At 38.5% G+C, this 15,630-nt stretch overlaps 1 protein-coding gene across 3 annotated transcripts in view; it reads left to right on the top strand.

Moving 5' to 3' along the window:
• The window catches only part of DAPK1 (death associated protein kinase 1), a 91,754-nt gene that overhangs the window by 33,293 nt on the left and 42,831 nt on the right, over window positions 1-15,630 (top strand). For all 3 annotated transcript variants that reach the window (XM_062640161.1, XM_062640168.1, XM_062640152.1), the window contains one exon: window positions 12,156-12,377. In XM_062640161.1, the coding sequence (XP_062496145.1) occupies window positions 12,156-12,377 (222 nt within the window). The remainder of the gene's footprint in view (window positions 1-12,155; window positions 12,378-15,630) is intronic.

Raw genomic sequence — 15,630 nt, 5'->3', positions numbered from 1 at the left:
TAGATCTAGTGAGGTACAGGAGAGGTTGACTTCAAAGTGCTGAGGTCGGAGGCAAAGGCAGAGATCATAAAAATATGGAATTAGGAGTATTTAGCAAGGAAAATAAATGCAGAAGGCTGGCAGTTCTGACAATAATTAAATGAAGTCTTTCAATTACATTAAAAGAGCATGGTGAATGGAATGAAGAGGGTTGAAGATGGTAAACACCAGAGATAAACAGCCTATGAAACTATGCAGCTTAATCCAAAATTAGTGTTTTAAAAAAGCCAATAGGCAAACAAGGGGTGTTTCATTTGTTCTAAAAAACTTTCACCAAGGAAGGCTAGCAATGCAGCAAACTGAGTGGTGCGCCTTGCACAGTGTCTGATCATGTTGCCACAGTGGGACACCTGATCACAGCAAGCCTCATTTATATCACGTGTTGTAACCAGGAAATCAAGTCATGATTGAGGTAGAAGAAAGGAAAGGAGGGTGTGTAGTAGGAGGTGCCCTGCTCCAAACTCTCTTAAATCTTGGACTTGATGGTTTTGTTGCCCCTGCTATTATTTCTAAACAGGAGGGGGGAATAAACTCATGGAATGGTTGCAGCTGTATGTTGAAAGCAATAGAACATTTTATTCAAAGGTCTTCAATGGAAAGCAGACGCCTTATTACATTTAACAGATGGAAGCTGTTTCCAGCAATTTTCAAGTGCTTCCCAAAATGATTCTATTGTATGGGTGCTGAAAAGAGAAACAGTTTGAAGACTTCTATGTGAATGCTTAAATCTTCTAAAGTATCCCTCAAAATTAAGATTGCACATTCACATAACTGTTTTGTGTGAGGTTTCTCTGTGTCTTGTCTCTGCCTTAATGGTTTCATGTGTGGGGCTATTTGGGTTTTTTTCTCCCTCTTATTTTGCTCCTGAATTGTATAAATCCATCTTTTGGATGTGAAAAAAGAAAATTATAAGGGTTATTTTTAATGCTTTAAGAAATCTGAAGATCACCTGGGAAAACAACTGAAATTCATTTTACAGTTATCTAAATTGAGGGAAATTGAGTCATAGGATTTTTTTTCTTTCCCTTAAAGATGAAAAAGCAATAAAAATTAATTAAAGACTGATGTAGTCTATAGAAACACACAACTTGGGCAGCTTCAGAAATAAAGCTTAAGGACTGTGCATAGGCTTTAGAATGCACCTTTCTTGCAAAGCATTATCTACTGAGCAGGCAACTTTTGAAGGACTTGCTGAAATCTGTTGCACTATTGAGTTGTAGTCTGCCAATTTGAGCTTACAGATGTGTCATGGTTTAAACCCTAGCCAGACAGCTTGTTCACTCACTCCCAGTGAGTGGTGCCGGGCTGAGGCCAATCAAGGTGTGTCCCCCCCCGCCAGGGCTCTTCCCTTCCCTGCTCCAAGAGGAACAGGGAGGAGGATTGAAAGAGTGCAACTCCCACGGGTTGAGACAAGAACAGTCCAGCAACCAATGTACAGCACAAATCACCATCGCTACCACCACCAACAACGATAAGAGAAAATAACAAGGGAAGGGAATACAATACCACCGGCCAAGAAACGAGTCCCACCCGGAAGCCCGTGTCCTTCTGGGTAACTCCCGGTTACCCCCCACTCCGGGCATGACATGCTGTGGTATGGAATACCTCCTTGGCTAGCCTGGGTCAGGCGCCCCATCTCTGCTTCCTCCTGGCTTCCCCTCCTCCCTGGCAGAGCATGAGCCTCACAAAGTCCTTGGTCAGGGTAAACATCACCTAGCAACAACCAAAAACATCGGTATCACCAGCACTGTTCCCAGGCTGGAAGTCAAAACACAGCACTGCACCAGCTACCATGAAGGTGAAACATGACTGCTACTGCTGAACCCAGGACAAAATGTTAACTCTTATTTAAAGTCTTGGGTAAGCTTTGTTGTTCAATATTTTTAAATAATGATGAAATGCACTGTAAGCCTTGACAAGTGTCTTACATGCTTTGTGTGGCAGTTCAGTTTAGATAATAAATAATTGTTGAACTATTCTGTATACAAAAGGCTGACTTGGTTTGTAGAGAGCTTTCCATTCTTCACTATAACTCCTGTATTATTCTTTCTCATTATTTTGAACTAAGACCAGTGGTATCTCTAGAGACAAATTCATGTTCAATGCAGATAAAGTCTTCAGAGGTGGTGTTCGTCATGTGACTTGTTTATATTAAATTTGTTATACATGTTTGTGTTCTAATGTTTGTTTATGATTTAATATGTTCTTGAACAGCATTTACTTTTTCCTATACTTGTAATGAGTGATGTACTGTGACTCAAATACTTAACCTAAACATCCCTTTGAAGTGGTGAAGTAAACCACGGTTCTGTCACATCTAATTAAGTATCAAGAGGTAGACTACATAAGGAAATTACAAATGGTCTCTGTTCCAAACCAACCTGATGCTGTTTGCCTTTTTTAAAGTCTTTTCATGTTGAAGCACACAGTAAAGCACCTCTCACTTTGCTTTTCGTAATTCCTTCCACTCTTTTCCCTGCTCTTGTATGCCAACACTCAGGAATTGTGTAGAGCAGTTAAATTTGCAACGTCATGGAGAGACTAGTGTTACCCAGTGAAAACACACTTAGTGGGCTGAAATCGTGTTCAGTTTAGAGCCCTGTCGTGGAACAAAGCCTTCCTTAAGGGAAAAAATATGAAGGCACTCTCCTGGGGTAAAAGAGAGGACTGCACTCTCATTTGGTTACATAGCAGCCATACTTGGCAACGGCTGTCCATTAGCCTTCAGGCAAAGTGCATCAGCAGGATACATATGTTGCAAGCTCTTTGACTCTTTTAATTTCTTTTTTAAGGTTCCTATGCTACTAATTAAAGCCCTTTTCAAGGACAGTAACTCAGTTACCACTTACAAAGACAGAATATATCAAATATCTACCTGCTAGCTCCACAGCATAGTGTGTATAAAATAAATAAAATATCATGTAGTCATATTTTGGTTTGTATCCTGTTCCTACAGTGCTGTAGTCATGACTGTATAGAGATACTGGCATATTTAGATACACAGAGTGTGGGTCAAAGCATTTACAAAGACAGAATATATCAAATATCTACCTGCTAGCTCCACAGCATAGTGTGTATAAAATAAATAAAATATCATGTAGTCATATTTTGGTTTGTATCCTGTTCCTACAGTGCTGTAGTCATGACTGTATAGAGATACTGGCATATTTAGATACACAGAGTGTGGGTCAAAGCATTTACAAAGACAGAATATATCAAATATCTACCTGCTAGCTCCACAGCATAGTGTGTATAAAATAAATAAAATATCATGTAGTCATATTTTGGTTTGTATCCTGTTCCTACAGTGCTGTAGTCATGACTGTATAGAGATACTGGCGTATTTAGATACACAGAGAGTGGGTCAAAGCATTTACATGTATTGCATGTAAATGGGGGGTGGGAAGAGCTGGATTTTTTTATATATATATATATTTAAACTTACTAGTTGTTACACTTCACAAATAAAGCCTAATCATGAGACTGTATTTTTTCTAAACTTCTTGTTTCTGAATGTGAACAATTTTTCAGTCATCTGCAGTAGAAGTTAACTGTCAAATTGCTGATACATAGGATCCACTTTCTATCATCTTGGTGTGATGGACTGTATTAGTTTTATGAGTGCTTTTCAGCTCAGTAAATGTATGCACACATGTGTGCATGCATACACACTCTAACAGTTTTATCTTGTTTGAAATTAACTGTGCTGGAAAAACTTTATCATAGTTCTATGAATAGAATTAGCCCCTTTCTTTTAGTTGGGGGTGTTGAGAAAGCCATGGGAGGGTGTGTACTGGTGTGCTGTCTCACTTTCAACCTGTGGGTATAATACACTGAAAGTGTGCCAAACCTAGCTCTCTTTCTTTATCCCCTTTTCTCTGAGCCTGCCAGAACCATCTGATTAATCTGCTGGTGCTTAACAATAATTGCTATTCTGGAGAGCTGTGTTCAGTGAGATGGCATCTTGACTGAATACGTATATAGAAAACTGTCTGTGTAGAGAGTCTTGGCAAAGCTGCTCACCCCCTTGATCATTTGTCCTTTTTAAACGTGTGGACCAGAAAGTGAGGTAATAGTATGATAAACTGGTATTGTGAAGACACTTTGTAGCATAGTCTTCCATTCAGCATTGGATACATGTGCATACCTGTACAAAGGCAGTAGTCCATCCCAGTCTTGTGTCCTCTTCTGCCTGCCCCTTTCTCTCATTTTCCAGGTAGGACTTGGAAGCACATAAGAAATAATACATTTTAAACAGCATGTTATCTTCCTTGTGCGTTGTCATAACAGAATGATAAATAATTTTATCTGTGTCCTCTCTTAGGACTACTGGTTCTTCTGGGTTTCTAAGAAAACAACAGAGAGATTGAAAATCACTTTCCTATAAGCTTAGAGAACATCTAGAGAAAAGTTAGCAGCCTGATGAAATTGCAGAAAGCTGCAGAGCAATAGAGAATTCCATTTTCATTGGTGTAATCTGCTGAGGCTATCAGCACAAGAGGATTTCTTCAGGAGATAAATGCATAGTTGAAATGCATAATGGTAGCTTTTAAAATAACTAAACCACAGAAATATAAGGCACAAGCTTTAAAATGCTGGAGAAAAGAACAGCTTGGACAAATGCCCTACGTTTGTGATTGTTTGCTTTCTAGTCTATTCTGCAACATGACCTCAGTTATACAAGGTTATGATAGGTAGTTTAGTATATGGATATGTTTAAAACATTAACTTAGACCACCTGCTTTTTACAGCATTTGAAACCTCAAATTCTGGCTGCTTCATTGTGTGATACCATCTGTTACAGGCAATCTTTCTATTAAATTCATTAATAAGTTTAAGAGTTACACTGTTTGAACTGTATTTGAATAGGTAGTATGACAGAGGTTTCAGTTGATTTATACAGACAAAAAATGGTATCTGATAATGCAGTGTTTTTTCCAACTGGCAGTATTTTACACAGTAATCAGATGATTTTAAAAGTTGGGCTTCTGTTTGTTTGGGTTTGTTTGGGTTTTTCTTAAAATATATAAGGGAAGAAGTCCTTTTTATGCTTTGGATGTTTTGGTAAAATAGTTTTAAATTATTAACTTTCTGTGTGGGTACATCAAATATTTCAAACTATTACAGCATCATATAGATTGAGTCAGTATATTGAATATGGGTACATGAATCAGTATGTGGGATCAGGGTACTTCTGAAACTTGGTAATCTGACACCAGAATACCTCTAAGTCAGAAACTGGTGAAGGGAATTTAAGAGACACAGAGTCCATAAGTGTATAAACATATCTATGTATAACAAGAAACTTGGAAATTAAGAAATACTGGTTGTCAGTACATTTGTTTGTCTTTGCTTTATGTATCTGCCAGATTTTCTTCTTTGCTACCCTTTCCTTGTTGTCCTTGCTCTTTTCAGCTTTGCTGCTGTTCCAGAATATTTTGAAGGAAAATGCATACATTTTACTGAGAAAACAGGTATAAATTACAGCTTGATTTAAACTCCACACATGTTGGAATGTACTGCAAAATTACGTAAGTGTGTTACTCTTCTGCCTTTGTACTTGCACCACTCTACTATTTATAGTTTCATGGTCAAGTTTGATTCAGTTCTTATAGTTGTTTTTCTATATTAGTAGTAGTTGGGAAAGACCTCTCCTAACAATGATCTCTTTAGTGCACTGTCAGATTTCAGCTGGCTTATCCTCCTGTTTACACTCTCATAGGATTTGAGGAGTATTTTCTCTTTAGCTTATATGCTGTATCATATTTAACTCCTCTTTCACCAGTTTAGTACTGCTTTTTTGTTCTGCTGTTGTGCTATGACCAGTGTGCCCTTATAACAAGTGTTTATGTGAAGTTGAAACATGTTTACAGTGATAAATAGGCCTCAGGTGCTTGTGGCTCCTTATCCTACCAAGTAATTAGGTGATCCTTCATGTGACAGAGTGGTCAACTATTTTGAGTGCTGCCACTTAGATTCGCTGTGAACGGGGAAAATGCATTTCTCCGTGGACACAAAGCAGACGGCTCTACTGTTAATTTTGAGATGTGTGTCTGTGTCAGCACTTGAAGTGCTTGTTACTTACATTGAAAATTGTTTTGCCAGAGCTGTTAAAAAAAAAACACACCAAACCCAAAAATATCCCCAGCCTAATTATCTATCCAGGATCCATATATCCTTCGGGTAACAGCTATCCCGCAGTGTTCTCATCATCTTTGTGTTGCTTGTCATGTCTTTTCAAAGCTTTTCAGTGCTTGGAGGACTGGCAGTTGAACACCACCTCTGGTAAGCTCAGGATCAGTGCTAGAAAATTAAACACTGGAGGGCAAGGGGAGGAGCACAAAAATTGTGAGCACCATGCAAGTATTTCCGACTTTCAGAGCCTAAACAAACATGATACAAGATTATCAGTCAGTCCTGCATTCATTCCCTATGTGCCTATACGCTTTGGTTGGCTCAAAATTAAAAATGTGATTTGGGGAAAGGGCATGTTGCTTAAAATGCCCTCTGTGGGGAAAAGATACGCGTGCTGTTAGGGAAACTCTACCTGCCAAGATACCATTTTATAGAGTATGCCAGTTTCTTTATGAAGATTTTTCTTTGCAGACGCGATCGTGGTAGCTAGCACTAGTGCTGCTACTCCATGAGGCATTTTGTCTTTTGAGTGTGGTCCATGTGAAATGCTACCGCTTCCCAGTTGCATCTGCTTGGAGTGCTCTATTAACCTATTAAACACAGCTTACACCACTTTGCTAATGGGGATAATAGCTTATCTTCTCAGTGGGGCAAGGGTAATGCTTTGTGCTAGAGACTCTCAGCTGTGGTATTGTAAACATACATGCAAGAGAGGTTCTCAGGTGTCTCTGTAAGTGCACTGTCTTTTGCAAGACCATAAAGAGGGAGAGAGGACTGAGGGGAAAGAGGTTGCCTGCAATTTGGCATTGCAGCTGAAGTGAAAATGTTTTGCTTGATTTAGAAGATGTAGAGGGATTTAATGTAGCTATAACCCTTCACAGTTTGTGGAAAAGTTTTCCTTTCCTTTGGAAAAGACTCAGGTACTGCTACCTCACTGGAGAGTTTTGTGAGAGAAAGCCTTACTAGCAGAAGCGGCTCAAATGCCCTTGATGACGGGCAGCGGTACCTGGATGGCAGTGGTGAGTGATGGAGCTGATGCTGAGGTGCTGCTGGGGGTGCGGGTCACCTGCTCAGTTGGCCTTCCTTGCTTCACATCTCTGAGGAAAGACAGAGGTGTTTGCAGTCTGCTAGTAATGGTTTCACTGGGGGAAACAAGTAGCTGTATGATAGAGTCAGAGTTTTTTTCACTGGCTAATTAATTGTATTATGTAAGCCTCCTTCTGTTGGATTAGTGTAATATTTAAAAAGGAAAGCAGTGAGACAAATAGTAAAAGCAGTTGGATCTTAATATAGCACATTTTCAGATTTGAGTAGTAAACACCAAGTTTTTAAACTAGGAAAAAGAGATCCTAAGTGTCAGGAACATACCAAGGTATTTTATTACTCTGATGTCAACATAACACGTTTTCCTTATTCTTATCCCCTGCTCCCATTAAACTTTTGCTTTTGAATGTAGTCCTCAGAAGACAGCATGGAGAATTTCCCTATGCTTGCCCTATTGTGACAATAATAGATAAATAGTCCGTGGGGATTACTTGAGTATCTCTTTGTCCAGCTTGGAGTGTTCTTGGAACAAGAGTTTTAGTTCTTAAAGAAGGATCTAGCTGGGAAGAGCTGGTGCAGAAACCTGGGAGTGGGGAGGAATCCAGGTTGTCTGCCACCCCTAGTCACTGTGATCATTCTTCTGGAAAAAAATGAAAGGACTTGGTGAGGTCCTTTTGGAAAAAAGATGGAAAAATGTAATGGGATAAGTACTTGTTCTGAAGCAAGACTGGAAAATCACTGAATGTGGAGATACCATGACAAGTGTGCCAAAAAGAGTGGATTTAGAATAGTAATTAACTGCTGGTTGAGCAAGAATTGCAAGATCACAAAACAAATTACTGTTATTAACAGAAGTATTTGTTCTAACATCAAGCTGTCATCCTGCTGTACTGTTTAACCTGATTCTGCCATGTGGAAAACAACAAAAAAAAATCTCAGATATTTTATTAAGTGTGAATTTGTGATTTATTTCTGTATTATTTTTCAGTATAATTGTCTCCTAAATGGCAATCACCTTCAAAAGCAAGGGAACTTAAAAAACTGAAGGACTTTCTGGCTTTGGACACACTGTATGAATGAATGCTGGATCAGAAACTGTAGGATCTGTGGGAGAATATTGCTGGGTATAAATGTGTTAGATCCTACAGAGTTGACTTACAATAACTTGTCGCTGCAGTTCTGTGAGTTAAAGCCCAATAAATACCTGTTGATTTATACCTCTCCTGCTTTTAAAACAGGAGAGTTGTAAAATAGTTTGTCTTAGGGATCCCAGGCATGAAACAGCCCCTTTTCTTGCGGCTTAAGTGTCATCTGCATGCACAGCGTTTAATAACAAACAACTAATTGTGGGGTTATGTGCTGAATACCACAACAGGCAACAATAAGGAGGTTATTTGGTAAAAGATTGACACTTAGTCTAGATACCTGTTAGTTGATAGCTTTTTTGCTGCCTTGAGCAATGTCAAAGATTTCTGGAGCCTGACGTCCTAGTAAACTGTGAATGGTACCTATCTATACAGTTGTGTGGTTTGAAACAATGTATTGGTCTCCCAATGACACTTTTATATTGAACTGGAATAGATAGGACATCCTTCAAACAGGTAGTTGTATTTGGAGGAAAAAGTGAAAGACTGAAAAAATAAAGCTGCATAGCTCAAAAGAGGAGGAGAGAGATCTGCTTGTCCTACCTGGTCCACTTTGTTTCAGTAGGTCAGCTTCGTGCTCTAATACCATAGTTCACTCATTGTCAAAAATATGATTAAACAGCCTCAGCCATAAACGCATCAGAAGCATGAACTGGCTTTGGGGAATGGTGTAATTGGAATATGGATAGTACTATGGAAAAGTCATCTTTCTTTAGCTTACAGGTCTACAGTGCATATTTAAAAACACCCATGGAATGTTTTTTATTTAGAAAGTAATTAGAAAATGTATTACTCTCTTCAGTGCAGAAAAATTCCACCATGGGCTAAAGATTGGAATTTCTAATACCAGAATTTTCCAGAAGTCAGTGATATATGCTTTGTCAGTGAAACATGCGTAACTTAATCACAGTCAACCTTTATATTTAAATCTTCTTGGATGTCAAAATGCATTGTGTGTCAATGTACTTCAGAATTATTTTGCAGTCCCAGACTCTCCAGAGGTGATGTTAGCAGTAATTTTGGTTTCTAGTCTTTTGGGGTTTGTTGTTTTTTGGGTTTGTTCAGTTTGCTTTGTAGAGTGGTTTTTTTCTTTAAATGAAGAAGTAGGTTTTGCCCTAGACTTAAGAGGTGAGCATTGTTAAGTGGTTAGCCACGTAGCATTCATGCCTATGGATGAATCATAAGGAGAAATATTTTTCTTACTATATCAGGCAGTTCAGGCTTCTAGCCTGAAAGCCAACCAGGTGGCCAAAATGAAAGCAATGGCTTTTTACTTCCTTATGGCTTATGAGCTTGAGTAGCTGTTGAGAGTGTGGTGATGCCTGCTCTGTCTGCTGCCTGACTTCGCAGTTTCTCTGGAACTGGGAACTGTCTGAAAAGCTGATTGCTTTTTAAGTAAAGCTGCATATCTCTGTGGAGATGTGCATGTTCTGCAGGAGACAGTGAATTGCTCCTTTCCCTCGCATAAGCAAGAGCCAGAAGACTGGGTGTGTTCTCTGCAACATTGCAAATACCTCAGTGCACATGGTACAACTCTGGCCTGCTGTCCACAGTGTAAAAATGCTCAGACCCTGGAGATCAAACCCAGAGCCATTGTTGCAGGAACAGTTGGTGTGGATCAAGCGGAGAGGTTTGGTCTAGCCCTCTGCTGCCAGTTTAGGATGACACACATCTTTCAGAGGTTATTTGCCCCATCTGCCAGCCCCATGTCAATGTCTTAGGTGTCCTAGAGCATCTCAGATATCACTAGCTAACCAAGTCTAGGTAAGTGAAGCAGGTCTTCCAACCTCCATGTAATGGGTAAGAGGATATGGAGTGGCTTAAAGCAGTGCTCTGTCTAGTGCAGTTTGTAATAATGTGTTGAGCCCTGTCTGAACCTGGCCCTTGACAACTTTATGCAGAACTGGGGAAGGAGAGAGGCAGTTTAAGGCAAGGATTTTTTTCATGCAGCGTAAAGTCATCTCACAAATTCATAAACTGATTTCAGGAAATAAGGAAGAATTAGGTTTGAATGGTGATCATAACCTTGAAATACAACCAAACTTTGAAACTTAAAAGGCTGTTTGTTTTGCTTCTCTTTATTTCTCTCACTGCCTGTGGGTTTATTTCTCTCACACCCAGTGGCAGCTACCTTAATGGTGGCTTCCTAGAAAAGGATCTCTTTGCCCTGCCTTCTAGAGGTGACAATTATTTTGCCTTGCCCAACTGCGTGTCCCAGTTCAAGTCAATTTGTCACTCGGGGTTCTGTATAGGGTCAGCATAGTAATGGTGACAGTGGCGACACAGCAGCATAAGGTATTCTTAGCTGATCAGCCCTTTAAGTTTAATAATCATGAGTGTGGTTTTCTCTTACGGCATTTTATTATCTTCATTTATTGCATAAAATGGTTGCTGAACACTTACCATCTTCTATTTTCTATATATTGTGCACACCTTAATTGTGTAATTACTTTGCTGGCATATTTGGCACATGTTCATTCTCCAGTAATAAAGTAGTATTGTGCATTTAGTTCCTGCATGAGATGTGGGTGATTCCCGCTTGGCACTTTGTCATTATGTGATGCCCTTTTTGCAGGTGATACATCTTCTAGAGAGATCTGTCAGCTGTAATTAATTAACCACTAATATAAGTCAGCTCCTCTTCATGGTATGGGTAGAATTATACATACCTAGATATAAGCCTACTAGGCTTAGCTTTGATTTAACTGCTGTTCTAAGTCTACTTTAGGGGACAACACTTCTTCAGTTAACAGGGTAGGCTAACTTCAGAAGATTTTCTCATTGGCATAAATTTATAATTTTGCAAATTCTTCATACAGTCAAATAAACCAAAACCAGAATTGCCAGTGAGAGATCAAGAAAACTTAAAAGCAGAACTCAGCAACATTAGAAATCCTGGGGTTGCTTTAACTCAGCATTAGATTCCTGGTGATTTCCAATTAGAACCGGTCTGTAGATCTAGAAGCAACAGGCTTGTATGTCAAACGATAACATATTGGAGTCAGCAACTTGCTGAAGTTTCTTCTGGTATGTAACACAGTCACAGGTTTTTGTTCCTCAGTACTTTGGTATTTTTCTCACTTTCAAACACTTCCTACTTAAGAAGATGATACAATAGCTGTAATTCTTGATATTGCTGTATGTAGTTAGTGCTTTTAAAGCTAAAACCCAAAGCCCTGCAACCCAGTATCATAAAAAAAAACAAAACAATCAAAACATACCCCCCCCCAAAAAAAAACACAAAACAAAACAAAAAAAGAAAAAAAACCCAAAAGAACTCCCACACAAAAAATGAAAGAAAGAAACAAACAAAAGAAAATAAGACACATACTTTAGGACAGAATAAAGCGAATTTTGACAGATCATATAGATTGGAACAAACTAAGCACTGTCTCTCTACCAGAACAACAAAAAATTATCCTTAACATGCATATAGAAGGAGAAATCCAGAAATCATTACTTTTGCCCAGTAATCCCCAATGCACTATTTGTCAAAAATCCAATAATCTACAGAGGTGTTATCTTTTACTTACAGATACACTGAAATGTGTGTGTATGTATGGTTATGTGATGTAAAAGCAGTACCTTAACTTGCCTTTTCTGTCTTTTCTAGTGTTTTTTTCAGTATTATTCTAGACTGCATAAAAAAGCAGTAATGTACTTTAGTCAAATTGGTAATTCAGTTACAGCTCTTTTTCCCACTGTGTTAAATAGAGGATACTTTTAACACTTCCTTGAAGCAAACACTTACCTTCATTCCTCTCCCCACCCCCTGCCCCATTTCTTTTTTAGTGGGCAGTTTGCAGTAGTGAAAAAATGCCGTGAGAAAAGCACTGGCCAGCAGTTTGCAGCAAAATTCATCAAGAAACGAAGAACGAAATCCAGCCGGCGCGGGGTGAGTCGGGAAGATATCGAGCGAGAAGTCTGCATACTAAAAGAGATTCGACATCCTAATGTGATCACCCTGCATGATGTTTATGAGAACAAAACAGACGTCATTCTTATTCTGGAGCTGTAAGTAGCTGTAGAGACCTAGGGACTAGTAACAAAATATTGGTTGGTTGGTTGGTTGGTTGGTTGGTTGGTTTGTTTTAACAAAATAGATGCTTTTTCTGAGAATCTTAGGAATTTAATGATTTAATTACCACCCCAAAAGGTGATCAGTAATAGCCTTAGAATTCTTTAGTTTTAAGTCAGAGTTGTAGCTTCTTGATCTCTACACATATTTTTCACTACGGTGCACCACACAATCTACTACAAAGGTTAAAAAAAAACCACCCCAAACCAGCATATTAGAATTTTATTCTGCTTGTTACTTTAAGCACTGTTGATGTTATGGATCCAGAGGAATGACCTGGGGCTAAGTAAACTGATATAAAGATAAGAGCAGGGGGAAATACAGATTCTAAGTGGACATTAGTTTAGCAAATTTTGCTATGCTTTATGTTGATGTAAAGAAGTAGCATCATAGCTTTTTCTCCTTTTTTTTTTTTTTTAACCTGCTTAACAGAGAACAGAATTTTCCCAGTTCTGTCCTATGTAAATGTAAACTGAACTTTCATGTCGTTTCATATAGCTTTAGTTCCCATTTTGCATCCAAGGTTATTGTTAATAGGTTGAAGTAAATATATTGCCAGAGAACACTTCTGCATTCTTTCAAGTCTGGCTTCCAGTTCCTCAAAGATTGCAAGTTTGGAAGTTAAGCATCACTCACCCATTACAGGTTGGCAGTGCCTGCTGGTGGGACATGCATATCTTTACATAAGGTGCATACCTGACACTGTATAATTAGCATTCCTGCTCTGTGATTTGGTACCAGATTCTTGGGCAGCACTTGTGTCTTTTCCTTGGCTGTTCATGTAATTTTTCTTATGAAGGTTATATCTTCCTGTTTACTAGCTTTGGTAAATGTTATTTTCACTTGCTTTACAAGAATACTTTAGTTTTGTGCTCTTTCAGTAACGTATCTATAGATTTGCAGCCTAGATTTAAAAAGAATACCGGAAAGTTGGATTTTCATCTTTTCTGTGGTATGTACATGCATGATACTACTTTGTTACATTAGGACATACTTTTACACTTCTAGTCCAGTATGTGGTGATTTACTGTAATACTTTTTGTGCTCTGGGTGTTTTTTTTAGTTCCAGAAGTACACATTTGTATTAGTTTGTTAACTTGGGGTAATTTAAACAAGTTTTGGTGTTTTTTTTAACAAAGATTAACTATCATCCTCTATGAAGTAAAATTACCTTATGTTCCTGTCAGAATATCTACTACTGCTGGTTTTCGTTTGGAGCACTTTAAATGTGTCATGAATTCTCAGCAAAATTAGTGTGATCCTTTTTCCTCTCCCCATTGATACTAGCTATCACATTCCTTCTGTCTATAACCTTGTATCCCTGCTTCTGCAGTGCATGCTTTCTGTTCTGTAATCTGTCCAGCTGATATCTGGCCAGTGTCTGGACTTGAAAGCTCTGAAGAGGACACAGTAATCATGGACAGCAGTAGGAGGAATGGGGCTGTTCTGCACCCCAATCCCTTTCTACATGGATAGGAGCTCTTCTGGCAACAAGTTTGCTGTCTGTGTCTGTGTGTACCTCCTGAGGTTCATTAAATGGAAGCAGATCCTGCTTCTGAAAATGCGCGTTAATATTTCTTAACATTGATGGTATGAAGCTCAGCAAACTGTTGGCATTACAATTTAACTGGTTGTTTTGCCTAGTTAACAATCTCCATATAGTTTCTGCTGGAAACGTCTTTTTTTTGCTTTCCAACTGCAATGTGAGACTTTCAGGTTTAAGTGCTATTTGGGATATCACAAAGGTAATGCATTAATTTACTTAGAGGAAGAAATGACACATTTGTGAACCCTTTGTAAACTGAATTTGCTAATTGCTGTAACGTTTTGTGATTCTGAAAATCACTATGATAGTATGTAAAGCTACTGAAAAGACAAAAAAAATTGTCATTTCAGTTACATGCTTAGAGACTTAAATATGTAATCCCTTTCTTCTTATGTTCTAGTATTTGCATTATGCCTAGAGACTTACTCCCCTGACATTCTTTGCTCTTACAGAACAGTTTCAAACAAATGCAAAGCTGAAAGCTCATTAAATAACTTGGTTTGCTCTGCTCAGAACCCATCCTAAGTGGCTGTTTTCCCTTCTGCTCAGAAAATAACATTTTTCCTGGGACTCATGTTCCTTTATGACTTGAGACAGTATACCACATACAGACAGAATTTTGTGTAACTTGATTTTTCTAGAATTTAGAGAGAAACTAAAAATCAACACTCCAGCTATGTATGGGAAATTCATGACAAAACAAAAGCCCAGAGGAAACACTAATGTTAATAAGCAAGGGTAGCAACACGAGCAGAGGTGAGGAAAAGTATCTCTGGTTTCTGTTCTTGGTAGAAGCTGCAGCCCACAGAGATCAAGCCACTGCAGCTGCCCTTTTGCTGGCTGCCAGATGTTGACATCCACAGTCTCAGGGCAAGAGTGACTATTGCGTGTTCAGTATTGATTTTTATCTCCGGGTTCAGCAGGAGGCTTGCAGTATTGTGTGCAGCATCCTAAACATTTTCATGTGTTATTAGTCAGCTGTTTCTCAGACATGATTGTCTCTACAAATTTTCACTTCATTCCCTTGTGGTAAATGTTACATCAGCCAGCAAAGTATTCAATGTGGTGATTTGTATGCAGAAATATGTAGGCAGTTAGTTAATTATTATGGTTGCAAGGTCCTCACAACACTGAATGCAGAACAGAGCTGCGTATCAAAAACTATCCACGTAGATATCTGGTGTTTTTTCTTTCAACTACCTTATCTCACTGACCCTACAAAAAACAAACCAACCAAAAAAAAACCTCACAAAACCAAACAAAAAACTATGAAATATTTAATAGTCAAGTGCATCCTTAAGAGTTTCAGAAATTAGACACTAGCATGAGATAGTCTTGAAGAGCGTTGTATATTTAGAGAGACACTCCTGGTATATTTAGAGAAATCAGGCATATTTTCATATTTCTAGGTCTTCCTTAATGGCAAGTGTCTCCCTGATTTGGAAATAACCTTTGAAATTCCCATTCTATGAATTCTTTCATCAGCTTGCCAGGAATGCTGTGCATATTACATACTAACTAGAAGACACTGTCTCTTCCTCATCTAGCTTAAAACTGTAATAGTTTTTGTGGATTTTTTTCTCCATTCACATAAATAATTAATTAGTCAGAATTTTATGGTACTTTTTTCTATCCAGCTGCAG

This window comes from Pezoporus occidentalis, unplaced genomic scaffold (assembly GCF_034315485.1).
Source record: "Pezoporus occidentalis ecotype Australia unplaced genomic scaffold, CSIRO_AGI_Poc_V1 ctg117, whole genome shotgun sequence".
Lineage (NCBI taxonomy): Eukaryota > Metazoa > Chordata > Aves > Psittaciformes > Psittacidae > Pezoporus > Pezoporus occidentalis.
Note: the sequence above shows the minus strand (reverse complement) of the source record. Positions and strands in the feature narration are given on the sequence as shown.